Genomic DNA, 26,934 nt, shown 5'->3' with positions numbered 1-26,934 from the left:
GTTACTAAATAGCAAGTATCAAGACGATACTGATTTCTGCTGCATATCCTTTGATCCTCCCTGACCCTCAAGAGTATAAGCAAGAGATAGAGGCAGCATGGATGGTAGCCCTCCTCTAAACTCTTTGCTGAGGACAAACAGGAGCAAGCTGAGGACTCCTCTAGTTCACTTATGTAGGATTGAGTAAGGTGGGTGTCCAAGCTCCTCAGTTCATTGTTCCGGGCTCACCTTCAGAACAAGGCACAAACTGTTAGGACTCAAACTCTAGTAAAATCTATTTTTCTGTATTGCTCCTTTTCATGTCCCACTGAAAGAAAAATATGGAACAAACTACGTTACAAAAGTAAATCCTCGCCTCCATGCCTGCTTTTGTAGCTGAATGTAATCCTACACGGTCCACACAATCCTTTAAAGCTCACTGATTTTCATCAATAAAGCCAAGGTACTCACACACGTAAGAGAAAAAGGGGAAGGAAAAGCAAAGAAACCACCTTATGCTTCTGAAAAGATTACTCTCAACCAACACCAAACCATGAAGAACAGAAAGGAAAAAAGATGACAGTGGCATTCCTACAAAAAGTATCTGCGTCACAATGTCTCTGTTGTCTTTTGTCCGGGCGTTGGCATCTCACACAACATGCCTTGTGCTGGCCTGGGTCTAAAGGCACTGGGTAATCTTTAAAAATCATCTTCAGGACACAAAACTCATGTAAAACCTTCCCTCAGCTGTTCATGTTCCTCATGATATGCAGCTGTGAATACACCCTGGTAGCTGACAAGGCTTCTAGACGTTTGTTTGCCTGTTCATAAGTGATCCTATAATCAATTAAACACACTTTTTTAAAGCATTTTTGTTCAACTAGGCTGAACTAATGCTAATGTCCTGACTGAAATCACAGGTTTTCTACAAAATAAGACTTAAAAGGCACAAGACATCTGTTCATATTTACTTGGTCATATTTTTATTTGGAAATACATGCTCCTAAAATGCTTTATTATAATATTCCTCAAATAGAATGACATAAACAAATAAAATTAAATAAGTTTATTCCATTTTGTTACAATAAGTGAACTTTACTGTTCACTTAAACAGTAAAAGAGCCAAAGTCAACATCTTCTACTATGACAAGCATGTTGCAATACTGATTTCTCACAGATCTTTGTTTGGATTAAATCTGAGAGCACGGTATCCAATTAAATGCCCAACTGTTATAACGATTTTGAACACATTATTGAATGTTGGAACAACGTATTAGCCTACAAAACTGACTACAAGGTACGGGTAGCTTTCACGTACCATATCTAGATTCTGAGATATTACAGCGATGGACATCTTTGTAATATACTGGATGAACACAAAACAGATCACAGCCTGAAGGATTTGATTATTTATGTGTGCGCTCAGCTGTGACCAGAGAAACAACTTTCTTACTTACTACTGTAAACTCAGCACTGGTTTGTAAGCAAAAGTTGCTAAAACAAAATCCTCTAAGTTAAAGAGGTAAATTTTGCTACAAATGTCCCAAAGCTGCATTCTAAGAAAAGCCATCTTTATGCACCCACTGTTCTCCATTTGTCTTTGTAATACTTTTGTCTCACAGACAAACCACCTGAAAGTTTCACACTTACTAAGACATGAGCTTACCTTTTTTAAATAAAAATGTTCAAATGTTCCTGAAAGTTCGTTTTTCTCTTCAATATACATAAATGAATGTATTCCGATTGCAAAGCTTTTCTTGTCCACGCCTCAGAAACACTTCACTTGGCAAAAAGCTATGACAAACAGCACCACAAGGCAGGTAAAACACTTCACCTTTGTACACTGCTTTCATCAATGGAAGTCAAAGCTCTTTAGGCGGAAGAAAAAATATGCCTAGACCGATTCTACAGCTGGAGGAAACCACAGCAGAGGCAGGTAATGTGACTAAATCCACCATTCGCCTTGCAGGGAAATGTAGCCTCTCTGTTCCTGTTTAAGAGAAACACCTGAGTCTCAGGGCTGCCAAGTCTCCCCGTGCTGTGCTGGGAGCCCGCAGCCAGAGGAGACAGGATGTGCTGGCCCTCGTGCAGGGACCTACCACCTCTATAGCCCCCCGAGCTCTCTTTTCAGGCCTTCTCCCAACTTACCACTTCCCAGCTCAGTCCCTTTCTCTTCACATGACTCAGCATGGACAAGGCTTTCTGCAGATGGGAAAGGTGAACCTTCATCAGGAAGAACTGCAGTTCTCAGCTTTTGCAGTCTAAGTTAAAACTCAGCCTAACGTCACAAAACATACGTATTCAAGGTCTCAGCTACCGACCTAGCTAGAAAAGTGATGTCCTCGCAAAGTACATCATGTGCTAGGGCAATGGGAACCTTGGATCTCCGGTTTCCCACCACTCCAGCCAATGCTGGTCAGAAGACTGACATCTGCTTCTTGTGCAGCCAGTCTTACCTGATTTGGGAAGTCTCAAGGACTTGTTGTGAACTAGAAACCGCAGGTGAGCAAACGTAGGTAAAACATAGAGCACTCTGCCTTCCTCTAAAATGCCACACAGTCTTCAAAGACTGCTTGCTATTTCTAAAATTAAAAAGGACAGAAATACAAATGTTCATAAGAAGGCACATTCATCTTTGAACGAAAAAATAAGAACAGGAAAACGGACTTTTGCTGCTGTAAGGAAAAGGCTGACATTTTCCTTCGTGGATTACGCAAAGGCGATGGAGAGCGGTGGTAATGGTCAGTGCCATCCGCTGTACTGAACATTGCAGGGGATTCATAAAGGCACCACATCTCCCTCGCTGCTTTTACATTAATGTCATTACTACTACCTAGATGCAAAACCTTGAGTCGCTGTTGTGAAAAAGCTGTAAAACACAGATAACATGGGAAGACTTAAAGCTATGCCAGAATTACAGTGTGTAGGCAGGCTTAACTGAATTTTTCTGCATCTGTCAATTTCCATTATACAGATTTAACATATAATTTTAATTATAGACTTTACTCTTACTGATGTTATTACTTCAGGCTTAGACAATTGTGCTGATACAGTTAAAAGGAAACCTGTAAAAATAGATATTGATTTCCTATAATGCTTTAGAACATTTTTTAGTAGGAAAGCGACTTAAAAACCTGTGTTAGCAATAAAAAATTCTAATGCACTTGATCTTGAGGTGCAGATTTTTTATGTGACTGTATCCCAGGTTATAAAATAAATGCGATCAAAAATATCCTCTCTTTAGATGACCTCACTGCATAACGAAAGAAAAGTTAGTTACAGGGCATGTAATTACTAATTATATTTTTGCACTTTTTATTCTTTAAGATTTTTTAGCATTTTTAAGAAACCTGCTTTTTTTTAACTGTCAGATCTATAAAAGTAATTTCACGATCTCATGAAACTTCTTATTTCAGAGCTATAATGCTTCATCATCTTATCTGTAATGCCTAATGGAAACTACACTTTCCTTCTTTGAATTCACTGGAATCCAAATTTCACAGCAGGTAAAAGAAACATAGCAGTATTTGTATCTCATATAATGCTGATGTTGAACTCTGAAGGGCAGTGCTGTAACCTCTGTTTTTCCATATCTGTTCAGTGATACCCTGTAATGACTTGTCGAAATAATTTTTTCTATTTTTTTTCCTAAGTCTTTGTTCTTTTCTCCTGAAAACTGCACTAACTCACAAGCTTATTTTTAACAATAAATGGAGTGGCTTACACAGACTTTTCAAATAAACATTTATAAAGCATTTTTTGAGTTGGAAAACAAATCAGATTTCATCCTCATCCACCTAGGAGTATCCACAGGTTTACAAATGGTCATTGCAGTAAACGATCCCAAATGCAGTATTATGGTGCAGTAAATTACAAACCTGTCTTTAATATAAACATACAAAAATATAAACATAGTTTAATATGTTTAGATGTAAATAGTTCAATATGTTTAAATAATATGTTTAACTCATAGCAAAAACGTACAATAAACCTTTAACCTGATTTGAATGAGCAATGCCCCTTTCTATCAAACACATGAAGCTGAGGTCAGCAGAAAGCAGCCACCCACAACTAACACCAGTACTGAACTGGAACTCAAAAGAGATTTAGATTTGACAATGAGCTTTGACAGAGATTTTCTACGAGACTAAGGCAAGTACCACTATCTCTGGGACTCAGTGCAGGGAATGTGTCACTACTAAGCCTGCATGCTGAGCCATCAAAGACTGGCAGAGAGCAAGAGAGAAAAGAAATTTTTATTTCCTCGAGGCAAAAAAGTAGTCACTTCATCAGTCAAATACAGAAGATACGAAGTGTTCTAACAATAAGAATTTGTGTCTCAAAGGAAGTGAAACAATGACGCTCATCTTAATTTAAAAAAAAAAAAAAAAAGAGCTAGACTCTCTCCTGGTCAAGAAGAGAGCACACTATTTTTTTGTCTAGACCCCCTCAGTGGATGAGTGCTCCCATGCAGGAAGTTCCCTCTCTAGTTCTAATCAGAGGCGTAAAGTATGCGGAAAAAAAGAAAACCTGAGCACAGACAGCTTTCTGATTTAATCTCAGTATGTACAGATTAAGCATGGGTTTTGGTTTATTTCTTGTCTTCAATAAATATTTGCAACTATGCTGTCTGGTTTAGACACCATGACTAAATCTCACAGTGCACAAACAGAACTCCACGGGTTACAGAACGTGTTTGCGTTTCCAGTCCACAACACAAGAGGAGAATTGATGTTGTGGGACCAAGAGGAAGTACATTCCAGTGACAACCAAGACGGCTCTCTAGCCTACAATGAAACACGGGGGCACGCACTTAGACCTGAGCATTTTCAGACTTGGTGAAAACTATTGTTTCATAAGCTACGTATTTCTCAACTAGCATCTGTAGTACCAAAAAGGGATGCAGTCAGTTAATCGAGTCCTCTCTCACTATCAGTATGTGCTGCAAGCTGCACAGATGTGACACAGGAAAGCTGATGACTATTATTCTACCAGACTAAAAACAGCCTTAGGGTTACTCAGCCGTACTTCTACCAAGCGACTGTGTAGCACTTGCAATATTCTGCAGAACATTGTGCCTACTGTTATCAAAGCAGTTGACATAAACCCAACTCCATCAATTCTGCCCCAAGTTCCCAGTTGTCTTACCAGCCCTTTGCCCTCTTACCATGGGATGAAGGATGCAAAAATACTAGCTGTTTCAACAAATCTGTTTCATAATGGCACAACCAAAACAAGTAATATGGAATGAGCTTTCACTGGTTAAAATGTTTGCAAGACCTATTTCAACCTTGCAGAGGTCAAAAAACTTCATCAGGAAAAAAAGGTCAAGTTCCCTACTTTGATAATACAGGATTATGTTTACAGAATTAAAAAGTGGAACTATAGTTGTGTCTTCTCTCAACCATCCACAAATTGGACTTTTTGTATTTGACGTTTTTTCAGACAGTTGCAAAATTCAGAGGAAATCCATGAAAATCTAAGTATGAATATCTGCTTCATACAGATAGCTTCCACTAATGCACAAATCTCCTGAAATGACATAATATTAAGCATTGCTCATTAATCCTAATTTGCCTTTCTAGAAATAGCACATCATTCATTTGCATTATGTACACTATGTAATGGTGTCCAAAAAGGATCATTTACTACAGACAAATTGAAAGAGTAGAAATCCACAATATCAGTTAAATCACTAAATCTACTGTATTTAGTAGTTACTTTGGAAAAATTGAATTTTAAATTATTTGATACTATGTTATTTGCAAAAGTAATCATGGCAAATATTATATTGAGAAATATCTTTACTAGAAATACACCGAATGGAGAAACTGGGTTAACAATCAATGAAACTTTGGACAAAATAACCGTTCCATGGCAAATTTCCTTTGGAGCTAAATCAGATACATAATGAACTCAAAAAAAAAAAAAAAGCCAAAGGATGGGTAGGTTCCACAGTAGAACACGTTAAAATACTATTTCATGGTAAGTGCATAGCAAGGTAGTAAGCTAGTAGGTTGGCAGTGGGGGGAGGGAGGTCAGGGAATGCTGAAATTGAAATATATTTTAATTTTTCCAAAGATATGCTTTCTCTACTCGGGCTGGTTTTTTCCTTAATTTTTAAATGGATTATCATTTTAATCATAAAAATAGTGTATATAAATATTCATTACTATTCTTCATCTAGCGTATTTACATCTCCCTATTTAGAGAAAACAACCTGGTTTAACTAGCTGCCATACTCATTCAATACCACTAGACGGTGCTCCTCTGTTGAAAGATAGTTATTTCTGTCTGAATTGCTTCTCAAAGCTAATTTTCCTCTTGTAACTGTGGTTCTGGCCAGTTGTTTACACAGACTGTAATTGCAACAACCACCCCTGTTATACAACAGCAGGACCTCAGACACCATAACCATTACCACAGCATGAGAATAACAGATCTGCTATCACTTCATATTCTTGATAAATCCAATTCCCAGCTGAGCAGGACTCCAGTCAGTACTGCTGGAAGGTGCGGCATGGAAACTGTGGTGGAGGTGATGCATTATGAAGAGTCGTAGTTTCTGCAAGGTTAGGAATCACAGAATCATTTAGGTTGGAAAAGACCTTTAAGATTATCGAGTCCAAGTGTTAACCTAACACTGCCAAGTCCACCAAACCCATTCCTGGAGTAATTCAGGGCAGAATGCATCCCTAGAGAGACATTTCCATGCCTGCCTGAAGTCTGAAGGCAGAAGGAAAATCCAACGTAAAAAAAAAAAAGAAGCTGTAAGACAACCATACAAACACAAGAATGTGATCTACACCAATTCCACACCAATAGTATCACGACATCAAACCACATCTGGAAATCCAAGGATCAATAATTCGTATTTCACACACGACCTTATATGAGCCTCAACCAAGTTAAGGTTTAGTTTGATACCCAGAAAGGCATTCTGACAACCTCTGTGCGCACACAGACCGCCTCTGTAAGCTCTTCACATATACAATAAAAACCTCAACTGAGAGCTGAAATAATTGCAGTTTTTCTAATAAAACACTTCAGCCTGAGCAATGTCTGAAGAGTTTTAGTCATCTGTGGTTGGGTAAAATTTTGATGAGAAATGAGAAATAAAAAGGGAAACAAGGATGGACTGACTGGCTAAGGTGAGATTCTGACTCTTTTAGCTGTAAACTTTAGACAAAGTCTAAAAGTGACCACTAAGAAATGCAATGTGTGGACACACTTTGAGAGCCTGGACTTCATCAGCTCTTTTAGCTCAGACAACAGTCACTGGAAAGGAAATTTTCTCTGAGAGAGAGTAAAGGAAGAAAATCACCATGCAGTTCAAACAATTTAAACAATTAAAAACTAAGGTCAGCCTCCAGGGAGAAGAAGCTTACTGCTGGTAAGGAGACATACACGTGGCCTTTCCCAAATTTCAGTATCACAAGGAAAGCAAGCACAGTATAATCCTCCACTGGAGCACTTTGCAGAGGCTGTTGCAAGAGGCAAGCTAACTAAGCTGAGAGGCTACTCAAATAGAGTTTGATTCACCAGACAGGTCTGAATGATCACAATTGAAATAATCAAAGGAGAAAGGTGATGAGGAACTCTTTGGGATGGAAGCCCTTTCAACCCACCTCTGTACGTTAATATGGCAAAAGGCTGGTCCCTGGCAAGTCTGATGCTACTACAGAAAAGCATTCCACCTCTAAAGGTGCACCTGTCCAACTTTTAGATGGATGATCATTTATATAGTCCAGGATTTAAGAGAAAGAGAAATAATAAAGACACGTCAATGATGCAGCTTTCAGGTCCAGAATGCTTTATGTGCAGCCTGAGAGTCCACTGCATCTTCATCTTCAAACAGCCAAAACGGAGCTCTCCATCTCGAGACACTAGTGTCTTAATAAGGAATAGACACAGAAAACAGTACATGGCACTTGTTTCCTTGAGGTTAAGGAGCACTTTCTCAGTTTTGCTGCTGAACCTTTCCAGCTCTTTCAGAAGAAGATCCTTTCCCTCTCAGAGTAAGGAATTCAAACCTCTTCAATGGAGTAAAAAATGTCTTCACTCATTTTGAAGTTGCCTTTATTTTAGGAATATCTTGTTAGACTACATTCAGTACATCTTGTATGTATTGAAAAACAACCATGAATTTTGTCTTGAGGCATTTACGGTGGTCACAAAATATCCACTAAGACTCATTGAGAAGTCTAGTTATAAAGGAGTTCAGTTTCACACAATATGAATTATTCAGTCACAAAATGAATAGTGCTTTTCATACTGCCAAAGACACCTAAGTGATACTGACATACTTGGGAATACACACGCTCTTCCTTCTCCAAGGAAGCAGTCTTTGAAGGACTTCACCTTTCCACAATACATCACATCAAGCAAATGGCTAGAACAGGCTTAACTGGCTTCCCTCAACAAGACAAAATAGTGTACAATGGCTTTATGGCATGTCTCTTGAGGGATAAGGTTTGTAACTATACAAACGAAAAAGAGGGATTGAATATATACTTACATTGAATATACCTCAATGTAAGTAATGTGCAAATTCCTACTCTCAGTTTTGGTCTTCTAATTCAATGGTACCAGGTGTCAATCTGATTTCCAGGACACTACCCACAGCAGAAGGTGAGTGAAGAACCTGTGCTCTGCAGCAAATGCAGTAACTGTTGCAGGGGAAAAGTCTTATCTGGAGTAGCTGATCTATGGGAAGAAATTTGTACAGTATCAGTGGAAACGAACTGAAAATTTATGGATTACCACCAGAGGACACAATACCAAGTGAGAGTTTTGCAGCAAATGTATGACAATACCATAACATTTGAGACAAAAAGGATTTTGGCTCTCTAGAGTTCATGGGCGTTGGCAGAGTGCTGAGGGTAAGACTTTTTCAGGTACATTGCAGGCCAACCCTGTGCAGGCAGCAGTGCTGTGGTGTAGCCACTTTGAGTCTGAAGAAACCACTGATGACTGCCTTTGTTCTGGTATGTGCCACTAGCGCAGCAATCAGAAACAGTCTCAAGAGAATTTTGGGGTTTTATCTGCAGCCTAACAGATGGAAATCTGTAGATACCCCTGAGAGTAGCACTCCTGTTTTACTCTTTGAATTTAAATAGGTCATACAGAAGTGACTTCTAATTTAGATAAAAATTGCTCCACCTTTGTGTGCCACAGAGAGGAAGCGCATGGGATGTAAGCATGGCCCCAAACCACTTCAAAGAAATCTACGCTGGTATGTATCAAGAAGAGCATCAAGCAAAGAGGAAGGCAGGGAGAAAACTATTTGCAAAGACTTTACATTTTTATTTGTTATATGAAAGCGATGCAAAATCAAATGCTGTGCTAAGCCCTGAATTCCCCAGGTCAGGAACTCCACAGCAGCTCTATATAAAATACTAGTTTTCTGTTTCTCCTTCGTTTTCTATACCTCCACCACATCACAGTCTCAAGAATTAAATTAAGATCCATTTTTTTTTGTCACTTACATCTATGACCACAGATTAGCAAGAGAGCTAGAATATTTGTGAGGTTTTGATAATTAAAGCTGGGATCTCTCAGTTTTTAGGCCTTGTTCCTTTTTCCTCAAGTAAACTAAAATTAAATATTGTTGCTGCTGTGACCCTCTAGGAACATTTTCCTCAATCCTGCCTCATCTCTTTATGCCCTCCTTGCCATAATTCTCATTTTCATTATTTGTTTGGCATGTTTGACTTTGGCTGAATCTTGTACAGATTTAGTTTCTTCTTTGCTTTAATATTAAAAGAAAGTGTGCTTCTTAGTAGACACACATTCGATCAGTGGGCCAGAAATAGAAAACATTATATAGCATGTGCATAAGTGAGCCTACAAAGCCCTAAGCAGCTGTCCACTTTGAAAGATCATATCCCAGTGTTGAAGATGAAAGATGAATTCAAGTCATTTTACAAGACAGGAAGACCTCAGCAGAAGAATCTGCCTCTTTTCAACCAACAGTTTGTTTTTAAACATTTTATTTTTTCTGGACTTCGGGCAAATGGCCAAACTCAACAAATTTCCCAATGTCTTAACAGAAGTAGGAGGATGAAAGAGTTGGTAAATTTGGAGGTTTATAAGTATATAAGAAAATTTGAGAAGGACTTGCTTCTTAGTAACAGGTAGGCAGGAACAAAGACTTCTGCTAAATACTACCTTTATTATTTGTCTTCAGAATGACTGTCAAAGGCATCTAAAAATAGACATATTTGTGTTTGAATTCTGAACAAATTGTTGGGGGCTGGGAAACTATTCTGGGAGTTATCAGTACAGTCTTTCCTATTCCTGTACCTTTATCTCAGTATCCGCAGTGGGCTACTGTCAAATACTGAGTCAGAAGCATCACTGGTTTAACCCGTAAAGTTTTTAATATTTTAATATCTAACAAATCATAATAATAAGTAGCTGATAATCACATTTAAATCAGGAACTTTGCTATCATTTATTCAATGGTCAATTTCAGTATGCCAAAGCTATTGATTTTTTTATTATTCCAGGTGATTAATTGATAGATGCATCTATCAATGCAGATAAGGTAACGTGCAAAACATGAAAACATGGATGTAGCTTGTAATTTTTAACTCGTGTCTTAAAAAATCATTTTTCTTTCTCTTTATTTGGATATATAATCTAAGAAATCTTAAATTCCTGCTTTGCTGAGCTTGAGGAAGGACACCACTTTAAACATGTTACATGTTTTTGGGTATTTACATCGAATAGGAAAAAACTCACTGTTTTTCTAATTACCATTGCCATCATTTAAATACCCCCATAACCATTTTTAAATTATCATCAACATTTTTACTTGAAAATTCCAAAAGAAGAGTCTTGCTCCCAAACACCTATGTAGTCATCTGCTCCTAGGCTGTTCTCCAGAGACTGGGCTGCTGCATAACTACGCAGAGTGAAAGTTCTAATGAGGCCTTCACAGCAGCATCAGGGAATGATAACATGGTGATGCTTGGGCAATAACAAGTGAGGGCTATTCGTGGATTAAATGTTAAAGCATTCCTAAAAGTTAGGTACATGACTCATGGTGGAATTGACTCTGCTTAGCACTAAAATGCAGCTGTCTGGAATGAAACATGGTAGATGGGTAAGAACATCTCACCTTACTTAGAAAACAAAAGAAATTTTAATGCTTTATCTGAACCAAGTTTTGAGAAAATTTGGATGGGAAGTTCTTTGTTTGTAGAAGCTTTGCACGATCATTGCTTCTTACAATGAGTCACTCAACACTTACTGTCAAGTCTCAGTTCACCTTGCCCTAAGGCTCTGCTGCTACCTCTACCCAGACTACTGTCTGCCCTGAGAGATTCCTTTCCCACCTGAAAGCACCAGGGAGTGTAAATCCTCAAAGCAGAGAAGTCTCTGCTGCTCCTGCCATCATCCCCTGGCAGGGGCTACCCAGTGGCAAACGGGGTACTGCCCCTCCCAACGAAAGGAGAGAAAGAAGAAAACAAACTCGTTTTCCAGCATCTGAAAAGAGGTTGTGCGCCTCGTCTGTCTCAGGAATCACATTTAGAAATATTGCATTGCTGCCCTACCTGTCTTGTAGGGAACAATTACTGACCCCTCCTCCTCAAAAGTCACTCTAGTTAGTGAGTACATTTATAGTATTTTTTACTTTTGCTGTATGCAAAATATCGATGAGAAACACATAAACCACACTCAGTATTTGCTAAATAGTTCTTAAATTACAAGAACTTATTCAAAGTGTTTTAAAGCTCAGAATGTTGGGGTGTTGGGTTCTTTTTTCATTTTGGAATTCTTTTTTAAAAAGAAATATATAACTTTATAAGGCAGACGCACAGGCTGACTTGGAGCCCCAGCAGAATCACACAAAAAGAAATGTCGCCTGGTACATGAAGGACCTGCAAGCCACTCTGACAGCCTAAGGGGACCTTTGAAAGGATACAGCATGACCAAGGAGATCACGTTCTCCTTGGGGCTCTCCATCAGGCACATGGCAAGGTGATGTTCCTCTCCATCTCCTCGCTGTATGGAATAAGGATAGAAGAAATTTGCCCCTGCACTAGGTTGCACCTGCACTATGCCCATCAGGCAGCTTCTGCTAGGAATAAACTCACTTCTATTTCTGGAAATCGGGGAACAGAGACATATTATTCCTGTAAGCAGTAGGCATCATTCCAAACTCACTCCCCATCTCAAATGGAAAGAAAAATTTGAAACTCATGTCAAAAAGATCAAAACACAGAGTTGACACCTCAATATTAAGTAGCAATGAACTTATTTTTAGTTTTCAGTCACTAGATTCTAACTATTCTCTAGAGCCTTCCCATTATGGATAATCTGACACACGTAGCTCTTCTCACAGTCTCATGCTACTGCTTGGGGAATGGGACACGCGCCTCCAGTAGAATCAAAGCTTTCACTGAAAAGAGAACAATCTTTTAGCAGCTACTATCTGTACTTCTCCAATTAAAGTCCGTATTTTACTACTCAGAAGTAATATGGTACGAGACCGATCCCACAAGTAACGCTAAGAGCAGACAACAGCAGTCTTCTCATTGAGCCTGAAAAGAGGAAGCTGTAAGATGTTACGGCTCTTCTAAAAACACAAGAGTAAAAGAAGAAATTAGGAGGTCACTTGCATGCTTTTCATTTATATTTGAAAGGTCACTTGTGGTGTCTTTCATGAATCATGTAAAGTTTATTTTAAACTGACATCTTAATTACTGGCAGTGTGCCAGAGCTGGAATCTGATGAGCCTGCACTTGTTCAGTGGCTGGCTGCAAGCTTCTCTCTTTTTAGGTTTTTTTGTTGAGGATTCTGGCTCTCAGAAATGCTTGCTCACAGTCATTTGTGCGTTATTATTAGCAAACTATTAGATTGGCCCATTGGCACACATTTTGTAGGACCAAAATAATCTTATTGTATTGCTCCAACATTTTACTGGAAACAAAAGAGGTGAATTGACTGTGAAGCAATCACAGTAGACCTTGAATGCCTTCAACAGCATTAACTCGATCATTGTTATTGAAATTCATACTGAACAGGCTCTTGAAGACAGTATTTTTTTACCAGCTATCACATCAGTTGCTTTCTACTAGGCTGAAGTCAACAATGGAAAAGAAAAAGGAGGAACAAAGTTGCTGGGTATTAAGTGACAGATCTTATTGTAATTTAAGATACAGCGCTGACAACAGAAAAGAATATGCTTTATCAATCAGGTTAGAATTTTATGCAAGTATTGCCATACACCCACCACTTGTTCCTACAGATAGGGGCACAACTGTTCATATAACTACTATCAAACAAGAACAGGAAACAATCTGGCTGAAAAACAACCATCCAAAAGTCTTTATCTTTTTTTTTTTTTTTTTCAAAACAGATCACATTTGGTTCATTAGCTATTGCACAAGCACCACTATGAAAGTGATACGCCACAGCAATACTCACAGCAATACCACAGCCCACACTTTACACTAACATGACCCCTGATATATCAGGATACTAATTAATCATACATGTACCATCGTACAAATTTATCCTATGTCTGCTAGCCGCCTAACAGATTCACTTTTCTTATGTAGTGCACTATCATCCTGACTAAACCCCATTCTGCCTAATTTCCTTTTGCAATCTGCACACATGCATTGCTTCAGTTGATACACACTTTAACTTTTGGTATAACAGCAGACACTGAAGAGTCCGTTCATAATAGGATTGCAATATCTTTTAGAGCCTTCCAGATAAGATACTTGACAAAAAGAGTAATGCTTTCAGACAACAGGTCTTCAGTGGGTGTTTTGTTTGAAACCATCTATCATGAAATTGCTCCCAGCATGGCACTACTGTCCATTAAAAAATTTGCAACATTAGTGTGTACCCACAGCTCAGTGCAATTCCCATAGTGACTGCTTTATTTATTCACTCCAGTGTCTATGAAGCTCAGATTATCATTTAATTCTAAACAAACTGCATACTGTGAACATTTATAAGAAAGCAACCCATTAAATTCAACATTTATTCAACTCTGATTTGCTTTCAGTATTATGATGCCCCTATTTTAAGAAATACGGCTTTATCTTGTCTTCTGCAATTTGTCATAACATATTAAGTATGGTTTCCATCCATATCATTTTGAAAGGAACTTACCAATATAAATCCAGGCACACTCATTGGCAATTGAATAAAATCCAGTCTCTGTAATCACAGGCTTTTAATCAGATTTTAATACATCCTTGTAATCACTTAGAATCAGTAAAATGAGCAGGTAGACACATGCACATTTTGTAGTAAGTATGTTTTTAAAAACTGATGTATCTTATATGCAGCATAAGCTAAGGATTATTACATATGGAAAACAGTCAAAGCAAAGATGCCAGACCGAGAAAATTAAGAAATTATTTTTCTTAGTATACTGCCAATTTATCAATACTGCTAAAAGTCTATTCACATGAAAGATGATTTTAAATTTACATGAAAGATCATATTTATATATATTGATGAAAAATGCACACCCTGAACTTTGGACTTAAAAACTCTCCACTGAACTCAGAATTTGGGCCTGAGGTTGGAGTATAGAACTGCAACTGTGCATTTGCTGAGAAGGTGCCGATTAAAACATACACTTTCTACACTCTAAATACAGTGTTATTTTCTGGAGAGTGCCCCAGAGCCATATGAAAAACGTGCAAGAGCTTATTTAGGAATTTCTTTTAAGTGAGAATTTAAGATTTGAATGCATTTTCTGAACGCATAGTGTCATCAAACAGGGTCAATTTGTAAGCTCTTTAAATCAAGAAATCTCTAACTAAGCACAAAGAATATACCACTTTTCCCTGCCTCAAGTAACTCTCTCATGCAGAACAAAAAATAACAAAGGTATTTTGTTATTTCCCCAAACTTCCAATATTCATCTATGATCTTTCATTTTCCCTTGCAAAATCAAAAGCATGGCAGAATACAATACCTAACCAAACAGAAGATATGCTTAGTGATGAATCAAAAGAAGATAGTGGATAACAGCCAAAAGGCAACTTTGAAATTCCATTTGTTCTGAACCATAAATGTACTAGATAAAGGCTGTTTTCCTTGGAAATATTTATCACAGTAGACATACCAAACGAAGTAAGTTATTTCTTGACTGAAGAGCAAGAAATGTAATTGTTTTCTAATCTTGTCTTAAGTTATGAGCAGTGTCTTGAGGAAGTCCCTGAAAAGATTACTGTTCAAATGCTGTAATGAATGTTATCAACTGAAAACTTCCCACCGTCCTCTAGTCAAGATCTCTGCTTCTTAACAGTATAGTTTACCTACTCCCTTATTTCTCTGTAAACTCAGAGGGATGAAGCCTAAATGGTGCTTCCAGCACTTCTCCTTTCACTTTCAGAAACATAACATGCTCAAACTTAATTCTATTATTTTTATAGTTCATGACAGTCACAGCTATCAGACAGTGTCTGTCACAGATGGTAAACGGTATGACAATGTAGTTCTAGCTACAGTATTTTTCTAGTTCATATGCAAACTCAGCAGCAAGAAATACAAGGGACAAGGGACAAAAGAGCAGGAAGGACACAGAGAAAGAAAATCCTTTCCACTACTCTTCATCTAAAGTGAGATGTGCAGACTAATCCTTCTCAATTTCAATTTGCAGCATATACTGTGAGCCAAGATCTGACAGGGGAAGGTTGGTGCTATTTGGTTTCCTGACTGCAGGAAGTTATTCACAGGCCACAAGAAACAACCAGTCACAATTTTCTCCACAAACAGAATTTAGTAGAGAAATATAAATAAATGAACAAGGATTAAAAAATAGAATGGTTCCAAACCATTATATATGAAAAAAAAAAAAAAAAGGATTAAATAGAAAAAAAATGACAGAATCAGCAGCTACTTAAAAAGATAGACTAGGAAAATTAAAAAGGGGTGACTTTATAAAGTGTTTGATGTCAGAAGATTCAGAGGGCACACTCAATGAGGATCTCAATAAAACTCTAGCAAGTGAAGACACTAAAATAGCAGCAAATAACTGGCAGGAAATATTCAGCACGGGCTGTACAAATCTGGAGACCCAGAGATACACACAAGCTGTAAACCCACATCATCATCTCCTCAATGCAACTGCTATGCACACCAGCTACTTTACAGCCAGCTCGGCCACGTCAATCAGCAATACAGTCAGATCTTCAGTCACTCAGTCTTCCATCTGCTCGCACAGTACCACAAGCGACAGCATGTTTCCACTGACACACTGTGTAGGTGCAGTCCCACAGCACTCCAGCCAACACAAGGCAGGGCTGCTGTGGCCCCCGGCTATCTTGGCTGCACGGTCCTTGGCCGTCGCATCAGCACTGGCGCCCAAGCGATCGCGTCAGTTCAAGGAGCTGCTGTAGACAACAGCAGAAGCAACTGGTTTTCCATGGCATCAGCTGCCTGAGCTGGCTCACTGCTCCATTAGATTAACAACAGCGCTGGCTCGAGGGAGGCACCGAAACGATGTGGCTGGGGTTAGGAGGGTGGAACTGTGGCAGATCTACATTGGCTTAAATTCCCATGAAACAGAACGTGCAGCAACTAGCCTCAAATCAGATTGTAGCTATGCCCATGTTGGTCACCCAGACCACAACCATAAATAACAGTAAGCCACAAACACTGGTATGGCCAGAGATACGATCATCACAGAAGTAAAAGACGGGTACTGCTAACGTGGGTAACTTCCCTATCCTGTTTCACTGAGCAACTGCACAAAAGCACAAAGCAGCAGACACTGAAGTCTGGGCAGGCCTTCTCCTTTTGGCAGTCATGCTGATTCAAGCCACTTTAAAATTTATGTTAAGCTACGTCCTATCTATGATATATACTTACAAATCCAGAAGGAATTATCATAATAACCTACCTAGATAGAAGGTAGAGAAATACTCTGTAATCAGACTAGAACATACTCCCCAAAAGAAAAATTCACGTCTTGATGGAGCCACGTCCTAGAACAACTTGATCCACTGATTATTTACCCTTTCAGTCAAAAAAAATACTGGCTATTTGCCACTTCCAAGCACTGGACCTTGCAATACATTTGCTGGACTGAAGGTTCTGCCCTTCAAGTCAAATTTGAGCAAGTCATCCTCCAATCTTTCCTTTATCCTCTCAATTCTCTCACTATAGGGCTTATTTTCCAATATTATCATCAGTTTCATTACTTTCCCCTAATCTTCTCCAATTCAACAAAATCATTCCTCAATTGTGGAAGCCAGAATTGAAAACATTATTGCGACAGTGCTTGTTCCAGAGCCCAGGAATTAAATGTCTTTATGAGGACATTTTACATTTACCATTACATTAAGGTAAAATGTGCACCGAATAGCCATCAAGATGCTCAATTATTTTTCAGAATAAGTGCTTCAAGAGAAGTCTGTATTGAAAGAAGTCTCTTAATGAGGCTTCGCTTGTTCATTCCTTGACATAACAGTTTTACATTTGATTTATTGAAAAAATAGTGGCACTCTCTCTATCTTAATAGAATGAGACAGACTAAGGAAATGGCCTATCACTCATGTGCTTCGAGGTGTTCCAGTAACCATCCATCTGCAGTTCAACCAGTACAAGAATATAAGACTAGTCCATCTAGATCAGCAACAACACACCTAGAATCAGATGTTTCAAAGAATGGTGCAGCTGGCAGGAGTGAAGTAATTTTTTCTATGATTTATATTTATCTCTAAAACTTAGAGACAGCCTTGAGCCCTCAGATGCAACATTTCCTATGACAGTTAAGACAATGATAGATATTTTTGCATCTCTATATATTTACATCCAACTTCTCAGCTTCAGAACTTAATCCAGAGTCATTCCCTTCCTTTCAGTGAGACCTTGTGCAGTAAGTTCCCCAGGTTAGTCACATCTTGTGTTTGAAAGCATTTACTGTCATGTTTTTTCCCCATTTCTACCTTTCCATTTCACGGACTCGCTCTTGCACTAAGAGACAGACAGGTCCTGCTTCTCTAGAATTCCTATTTTCACATGGGACCTCTTCAGCACAGCTCTGCTAATACTAACAACAGCCTCTGCTTCCACTTGTGTGATTTTTGACAAGACATGTAGTGTTGCCGCCCCAAGGAACAATGCTTTTTCCACAAATTGCTGAGAAAATTATATAATAAGATTTAAAAATCGGTCTGAAGATGCAAAGGAGTATTTTTATACTATTGAAAATCACTGACCTCTCAAGTATTTCAAACATGTCAGTTTTCATTATTTTTAGCCTTTTTTGACTGAAATCATTGCAAATTATGCTCACATAAGTAGACATGGCAATAATTGCCACGATGATGTAAGCTTTGATGTACTGAGTTCCACACAGCTCTAAACAGTTGAAGCGATTAATAGCAAAGCTTACAAAATTGCAATGAGCAGAAAGCTAAACGGAGAAGTCAGAAAGCCATAAGCAAGAAGTCAGTTGGTGCATCATGCAACTTACCAAACAGGCGCTGATGGAAGAGAAATTTCCCAGCTATCAGTCCTGTGAGAATGGCAAGCAGCCACAGAAGCACCTTCAAAAATCTCCAGCCTCCTCCTTCAGGGTATTTGTTTGTTACAAAGGAGAAACAATTACCAACAACAATAACATTGGCTTCTGTCTGACTGTGAGATACTGGGTCCTCAGCAAATATTAAGAAGTTAAAGAAGATCACTAAGTAAGCCACAACTAAGCGAGACCACGGGTGCTGGAAGTAGTAGCGGAAGTCTTTATCCATCCTCAGATACTTCAGAACTGTTCTTTGCCTGTATGTAAAGACACAAATGCAGAACGTTACATATATACTCAGAATTCTTGAAGCTTAGGAGATATGTGCACATTCCAGAAATCAAATCCCTGTAACTTTGTCATCAGTCATTTTTACCACTTCAGACTTGACTAGCAATGAAAGTTTCGACCAAATGATACTGTTAGATCCAGGTAGAGAAAAACTGAAATTTCTGCTCATTCCAATGTAAAACCAACAACCATATGCATTATAGCACAAGATTTTCACTTTCAAACATTTCTGTATTATCTCTTTAAAAGTACAGCTCCATATGGGCCATGAGAATACAGCATGTAAGAACATGACCAGCTACATGAAACTGAGTGCCTCTCCAGCTACATTCCAAAAAATTACAACACAGATTTACAAACGTCCATGTTAAGCCTAAACTGAATCTTTCTCCTTATAAGAGAAGGATGGGACAAACCCGTAAGTCCAGTGAGGTCTTCGACTGCCTCGTCTCCTGGAAGCTTACAATCATATACCCGAGCAACATCAGAAACTTGTGCTTATATGAAGGAATAATAGAAGAGTTGCCAGAATTAATCCTTGCAGGTCAGGCAAGTCTGTGGAAATCTTTTGATTGACTTCAGGGAGTACACCTATAATTAAGCATATTTTCAAAAAAGGAAAATAAGAGTGCCCTGAGCACAGACTGTTTTGTATGAATACAAAAATTCTATTTTGAAACTTGCCTACTTACGAAGTATAGCTATGAAAAAATGGAACTGAGCATGGTTAATGTTTCAGTTGTTCGCCATTTGATTTCTTTTTCTTTTATTCACAACAAATTAGCTGTTTCATCCTGTTGAATCAATTTGTATGCACAAAGATACAAGGCCTTTGTGTTTTGGAACACCACAATTATTCAAGGGACACGGAGTGTAGGAAGAAAAGAGGAAAAAAAAGAGTAATAATATTGCTTGTTTATTACAGCACAATCTTTGAAGGATACAGTGTACTTAACAGAACAGAACAGATTTTTGCAAATGTCATATGCCCTGCAGAAAAAAAAAAAAAAGAAAAAAAAAAAAACCACAACAACAACCAAAACCACAAACGCAATTCACAGCAAAAGACCTAAACAAATAATCATGTACTTATACCTTCTTGGACTTCTGACTAAGTATCACTTTGCAAACTTAGAAACGGCTTGAATTACAATGTCTCTCTTTAGGTAGTCCCTTCAAAACTATTTAACTCTATAATCGGATATATTTTCATAAAATTACAAGGAATCCTGTACCCATTAAATCAAAAGGATAAAAGAATTCTTAGCAGATTCAGACAACGCATTCAGTAAATAATAAAAATAAATAATGTCCTATTGTCATAAATTACATACGAAAAAGCAAAAAAAAAAAAAATTAGAGTTAAAAAGTTGGCACAAGGAAGTAGCAGCCCTTTGAAAACTTTATTAATAAAGTGGTTTAAAGTAAGGGTCATTGGCCCAGCAGCCTAAAAAGGTACCACGCTGGGGAGATTAAACTGCCTTTAGACCCATAAGGATGCCCAAAGCTATTTTATGCTCTCCTTTCTTCCTGTTAATGGAAAGAAAAGTTTTGATATTTCCTTACATGTATGAACCATCTTAAAGCCGAAATGGAACTGGAGATAAACAACTCTGTGTGCTGACATTTTTGGCAGCAGCCGGATACCTGAGAGTTATCAGACACCTAACTGAAGACACAGCTCTCCAAGGAGCGTTTTGTAGCATGAGAAGCCAGTATCTGAAAGAGCAGCAGTGCTAAATCGCTAATAAAAAGCCTCCCTTTGACCATCTCGACGCCAAAACTGAGGGTGCCTAGAAAGCCGCGCACCAGACGTCCACCGCAACCTGTTAAATCGACCCATTTCCCCCTGCCCCCCGGCGCAGACCGGGGCACCCGCGGCCGCGTTACCCCGCGCAGCTGCGGCCGCCGCCGCCCCGCCGGGGCACAGGGCCACGGGGCACAGGGCCACGGGCCCCCGCAGCGCCGCCGGGCCGGGGCTGCCCGCCCGCCGCCCGCCCGCTGCCCAACTCACCGCGACGGGGGATCCGGCGCCGCGGGCGCGGTGCTGCTGCGGCGCGGCTCCTCGCCTGCCGCGGTGCGGCTCTCGGCAGCGGACGGCCCCGCTCCGCTCCGCCCTGCTGCGCGCCGGCAGCCCCCGCAGCTGCCCGCGGCCGGCACGGCCCCCCCGGCCCCTCGGGCGCTGACAGCGGCGCTGGCGCTGCCGCGGCGTCCCGCCCCTCGGCCGCCGCGGGGAGGGAGCGGCGGGAGCGGCGGCGGCGGCGGCGGAGACTGTGCCCCTCCTCTCCGCTCCGCTCCCGGGCGCGGGCGAGCGCCGGCGGAAGGAGCGCGGCCGCCCCGGTCCCGGCAGTGCCGCAGCCGCGGCGGCAGCGGGCGGCGCCGCTGCGGCAGGGTCCCGGCGCCACCGGCGCCCGTGCCTGTCCCTGCCTGTCCCTCCCCCGGCGCCTGCCAACAAGGACCCGAAGCGTGCGCGTTATTCCCGCGAGTGTCTTTATTACCCCCGGGAAATGGTGGCCTGGGAACTACGGGGGCTTATCCAGACAGGGGAGGTGAAAGAAAGCAGAGCGACGCTCAATTCCCACCGCTCAGACTTCAGTATTAAGTAAATTAGCTGCAGAAAATTACAAATACGGGAAATATGGGGTCAAATCTGGAGGTGCATTACCCGTAAGCAAAAGCACAGGGCTGGCAATAACAGCCAGCTCACCCAGGAAGATTTAAGATAACCCTCATGTTTGGGAGGGGAGGGAGGTCTATTCCCATTTTGCTGACATGGGAGGGGGCCACCGTGAGGCCACGGCTGGTCTCCGGGGTGCGCACACCGTCAGGATTGTCACTGTGCCGGGCAAAATGCCTCCGTGCAGCCTGACAAGAGTTGTTGACATTGCACTTCAGCCGAATTGTCAACCGAAGCCTTTTTATGCGGGATGTGGTCCCTAGTGCCGGTGAGCTGGTATTGCTGACACCCCCGGAAAACGTTTAAAGGATGCTCCAAGCATGGCATTATGCCTGGGTCTTAATGCAATACCTGCTAGTTCTGCTCATAGCTGAAGACAGGTAAAGCCAAACCGAAGTTGCTAGACACAGCCTCAATGTATTGCTGTGAAAAGTCAGGGAACTCCATTGGAGCAGGAAACTGAAAATATGGCATCAAACTTAAAACATGGATAGACGTTTGGCTGCCTCAGGCCAAGGTACGGAGGAATGTGGCTGAGGTCCCCTGAGGAATGTGGAAGGGCCTTTAGGTGAGTCATGTTGTGAAAGACCAGCGTGACCAGAACAAGCACCAGATGAAGAACATAACTGTATTGAAGGTTTCTGACATAATCACCACGTTATCTTCCTCAGTGGAATAACCACTGGAGACCCAGAGATACACACAAGCTGTAAACCCACATCATCATCATATTTCGTCAGTGAAAAGGCTGCAGGTCTGAACTAAAGAGACTTGTGGAATTACTCTGTTCAAAAATAAAGCAAAAAGAAAATGCAATTCATTATGAAAACCTGTGTATCCAGGACTGTAAGGTAATTCTGGAGATGGAAAAAAAATGTTACAGCTTCATCTGAGAAAGCTCTCTGATATCCCATGTTATCTACACGGGCTGTACGCTTGGCTGCTTGACCCACAAAACTGTAGGTCACTTAACACCCATGAAATTTCACAGTATCGCATCATAGCTGATGTTGGAAAGGAACTCTGGAGAGCCTCTAGTCCAGCCCTCTGCTCAGAGCATGGTTGGGTCCAGTTGGGTTTTGAGTATCTCCAAGGCTGGATATTCCACAACCTCTCTGGGCAACCTGTTCCAATGTTCAACCACCCTCACAGTAAAAGGATTTTTCATCAGTTAAATGGAAACTCCTGTATTTCAGTTTGTGTTCATTGCCTCTTGTCTGTTCACTGAGTAGCACTGAGAAGAGTCTGGCCTCATCTTTACTCCTCCTATCAGGCTTTTAGATATATTGGTAAGATCCTCTCCCTTGAGCCTCTTCTCAAGGTTAAGTAGTCCCAGCTCCCTCAGTCTGTCCTCCCACTCCTTTCATCTGTGATTGCACAAATGCTTCTTTCCTGGCTTGCTGCTTGGAAAAAGTACTTCATACCTCAAAACCCCATTACTTGGGGATTGTGCTCCTAATGTATTTTTCTTCCATCCCACTGGCCTGTGTTGACCCTGGCTAACAGGTAAGCACTCACAGAGCTGCGAGCTCACTCCCTCTGCCTCCTTCCCCAGTGGGATAGGGGAGAAAATAGAAGAAAAAGAGCAAAAACTCATGGGTTGAGATAAAGATGGCTTAAGAAGTGAAGGAAGAAAAGTGTGAATTAATAAAATGTAGTAAGTGAGAATAATAATAAAAAAGTGATGCTAAGGCAATCACTCACCAAGGCCCAGAAGCAGATGGATGTTTGGTCAGTTTCTGACAGCCAGCTTTGAAGTCAACCACCACTCCACCCTTTTCCTCTACCCAGTTTTATTGCTTAGCATGACGTCATATGGCAGGGAGTATCCCTTTGGTTAGTTTGGGTCAGCTGTCCTGGCTGTGTCCCCTCCCAGCTTCTTGCCCACCCCCAGCCTGCTCGCTGTGGTGGGAGTGTGGGCAGAGTGGGAAAGAGCATTGCTTGTCCCTGTGCAAGCATTGCTCAGCAGTAGCCGAAACATCAGCATGTTTTCAACGTTGTTTTAGCCACAAACCCAAAACAGCACAATATCGCTGCTATGAAGAAAGTTAACTTAATCCCAGGCCAGAGCCAGCACACCTGCAAAAAACGTCCTTGGCAGAAAAGTTTCCCCCATTGAAATTTCACAGTTGCAGTTACGGCCACCTGTCTCTCACTTAAGACCTATTCATTACCTGCATCCCCAACTCATTTCTTACTGTCTAAAAGAAGAGAAAGCAGCACATTAAAACATGAAACAAATGGAGAAAAAAACAAAACCTCACAACAGTTAGTGTATAAGTAAAATGTCAAATAATTAAAGAACTTAGAAAGAAAAAGCAAAAATATATATTCCATGGAAAGTAAGAATGTTAAGTTAATCAGAGATAATGATGTTGCAAACACTGGTACTGCTTTACTACTAGATGTGAAACATAGAATTGTCTAAAAGAATGTGGAAATGTTTCTATTGCATATTTGGAAAACATAAACAGTTATTTCACATGATATAACATTTACATACTTTCCATTAAATCAATAATATGAAAGGATAGTAAACAGCAGCAACTTAGATTAAATATTTATTTTTAAATGCCAGGTCAAAGAGTTATTAGAAAAATAAATGAAAGACGTGTTAGACAGCAACGCTAATTGTTACATTTGTTTCCTAACAGCTTCTGAAACGCTGAGGAAATTTCATAGAACTAGAAGTTAATGTTGTAATAATATTTAAAGGGTAAATAGGATGACCTACTTAATTACAGGCTTTCCAGGCTGACAGCAAGCATGAGGAAAAACATGGGAAATGCAGATTCAGGTCTCAATTAGTGAAGGAAGTGGAAGGGAGAAGAACCAGAATAACCAAATGGAAGAGTGGTGCAGGCTGTGCAGCCATGCCATCCCTCCCCTCCACACGCACACCCACTGTAAGTCAGAGTAGTCACCAGATTTAATGGTGATTTTGGCCTAACTAGTGCCTCTGTTTCTGCAAGAACAACCAGCAGAGCTGACAGAACACACTCTGAAAAACTGTTCTGATGTCACTGTAGGACACCATGCGTTTGTTCGGTTAGGTTAGTACTGACATACATACACCTGAACTTTGTGATCAGATACCTACTGACACGTCAATGAAAGAACGAGAATGACACAAAATCAACATTATACACAATACATAGACGAACTAGTAGGCTTCTAAGTCATGGGAAAGGGCCTTATTTCTGGTGCTATTTAACATTTTTCATCAATGAAACAAGAAAGAGATGGCAAATTACCTATGATAAGGGAAACTAAAAATACTGGCAAAAGTATTTCTGACACTAAACCTCTGGACTCTTTGATTGTTGAATACAACCTAAAACATTTCAAACCAAATGTAAATATGAATAGGAACAAATTATACCTGCTGTTTCTATAAGGCAGCAAAAAGTGAAAAAAAGAACTTGGATATAGATTTTAGCGCATATAAATGATGCCCTAGCTAAAAACGTTAGTGGAATCTTGGGATTTGGGTGATTAATATGTACTTTTTGATCCTTGTTAAGGAAGTTTTCGTTTACCAAAATGTCCTGGTTTTGACTGGGACACAGTTAATTTTTCTTTTTAGCAGCTAGAAGAGCTCCGTGTTTTGGTTTTAGTCTGCAATTTGTTATGAGAAGAATGTTGGGAGCGCACTGATGTTTATAGTTGGCACTGAGACCTCAAGGACTTTTCAGCTTCCCGTGTTTTTGCCAGTGTGCAGGAGCACAACAGGCTGGGGGGAGCATAGCTGGGACAAAGGGTCCACAACTTCCCTTGTGATTTTAATTTAGGATTGAGGGCCAAATTGGCCAATGGAGTATTCCATATCATGCAATGTCATGCTCAGTAGATAGATGAGGGTTGAATGGGAACTAAGACTCTTGCTCTTCCAGGAACTCTCTTCCGAGGGCTCTCTTGGACTCTCAGAGTGTATCATTGTTATTATTATATTGTACTTATATCAACTCACAAGTCTCCTTCCCTTTTCCCCTTGAATTCCCTTCCCCATTTCCCTGGGGTGGGGTAGAGTGAGCGAGTGGCTGTGTGGCATTTAGTTACCAGCTGGGCTAAACCACGACACAAGATGACATTAGGGGATGGTTGATAGGTTAAATGACAAAAAAAAAAAAAATATTGAGCAGAATTTAATACGGATCTCTAATTTTGCAATGCCAATGGAACCTGAAACAACAAAAAGCAGTAGGAGAATCAGAACTTTAAGTGACCTTTTATATATCATGAAACAGAACTTCAGTCCTGGAGCCAAATGATAAAGGGCTACCAAGGTTAAAGCAGAAGCTGTACTGGAAGTTTCAAAGATAATAGTTAAACAATAAACAAAATTTACACTTGAATGAAGTACTTACTCCTTTTAATCCAGACCAAATTTGCTCCAAGTAAACATGATTCTACTTCAAATACTCTATACCAATTTCAAACAGGCAGATAGTACACACCTAGCCTAGATAAAATCACTAAAGAACTGTCTAGTGAGGTGAGTTTATATCACTAATTAAATACCTTTTAAGTGCATCTGCTGGCCAGATGGATGCTTTCAACTAGTAGAACAACTACATGTGACTTCTGTACTAGGAAAAGAAAGGAATAATCAGCTCACAGATACTTTGATAGTTGCATATACAGAATTAGAGAAAACACAAATTAAGCAAAAGTGGAATCTGAGTTCAGGCTTCCATGGATACCGCTTAACCACACTGTCCAAGTTTATTGCAATGGTAAAAGAAGACTTCAGAAAAGTAGAATTAAAGCTGGAAGACAAAAGGTCAGAAAAATACAAAGTGGTAACAGAAGGTCTTCAGGAAAAGAAAATGTGCTCTAATGTTGATGAAATCCAGTAAGAAAAATACAAGATCATATGTTTTGTTTAGTATGAACTTTATATTCTTTTTATATTAGCAGGCCTCAGATTACTATCTAAGAGGAAAATAATTTAAACTTTGTTGGTTTATTCAATACTAAAGAGGAATTTGATTAAAATAATGAAGGGTAATTTCTTAACCTCAGGAAAAAATGTAGGACTAAAAAAAAAATCTTGTGTTTTCAACTACTGTATCTCATGATGTGTTTCCAAAGTGTAATGAAAAACTGTACTTTGTATAACTACAGTACAACACCACATTACCTCTGTAAAAGAAAAAAAAAATCTGAAGGCTTTACTGTGTTGTCATATAAATTCCCTGTGTCTTGATCCTATTTCTATTAGAACAAAAATAGGTGTAGCGTGACATAAAAAATTTGCATCTTGACAAAAGGACTGCTATTAAACTCAAGCACAGTGTGATAACTCAAACAATTAAATGACTTAAGTTTCAAATCTCTGCAAACCTGAAATTGAAGTATGTTATCTAACACAATAAAAGGAGTCTGAGTGCTGATGATGGACTGTCATACACAACTGACTGGATCGAGGGAACAGAAACACAGCCAGGGCAGGGAGCACTATGAGACACTGGCTGCT

At 39.9% G+C, this 26,934-nt stretch overlaps 1 protein-coding gene across 1 annotated transcript in view; it reads right to left on the bottom strand.

The window, feature by feature from the left end:
• TMEM117 (transmembrane protein 117) overlaps positions 1 to 18,716 on the bottom strand; it is a 223,492-nt gene extending 204,776 nt beyond the window's left edge. Inside the window, 1 exon segment of the mRNA XM_086610851.1 lies at positions 18,440 to 18,716. Coding sequence (XP_086466977.1) covers positions 18,440 to 18,716 — 277 coding nt within the window.
• Between the last annotated feature and the right edge of the window lie 8,218 nt (positions 18,717 to 26,934).

Source organism: Tauraco erythrolophus, chromosome 4, assembly GCF_009769465.1.
Source record: "Tauraco erythrolophus isolate bTauEry1 chromosome 4, bTauEry1.pri, whole genome shotgun sequence".
Classification (NCBI taxonomy): Eukaryota; Metazoa; Chordata; class Aves; order Musophagiformes; family Musophagidae; genus Tauraco; species Tauraco erythrolophus.
The sequence above is the reverse complement of the archived record's forward strand: the minus strand, read 5'-3'. Positions and strand labels throughout refer to the sequence as shown.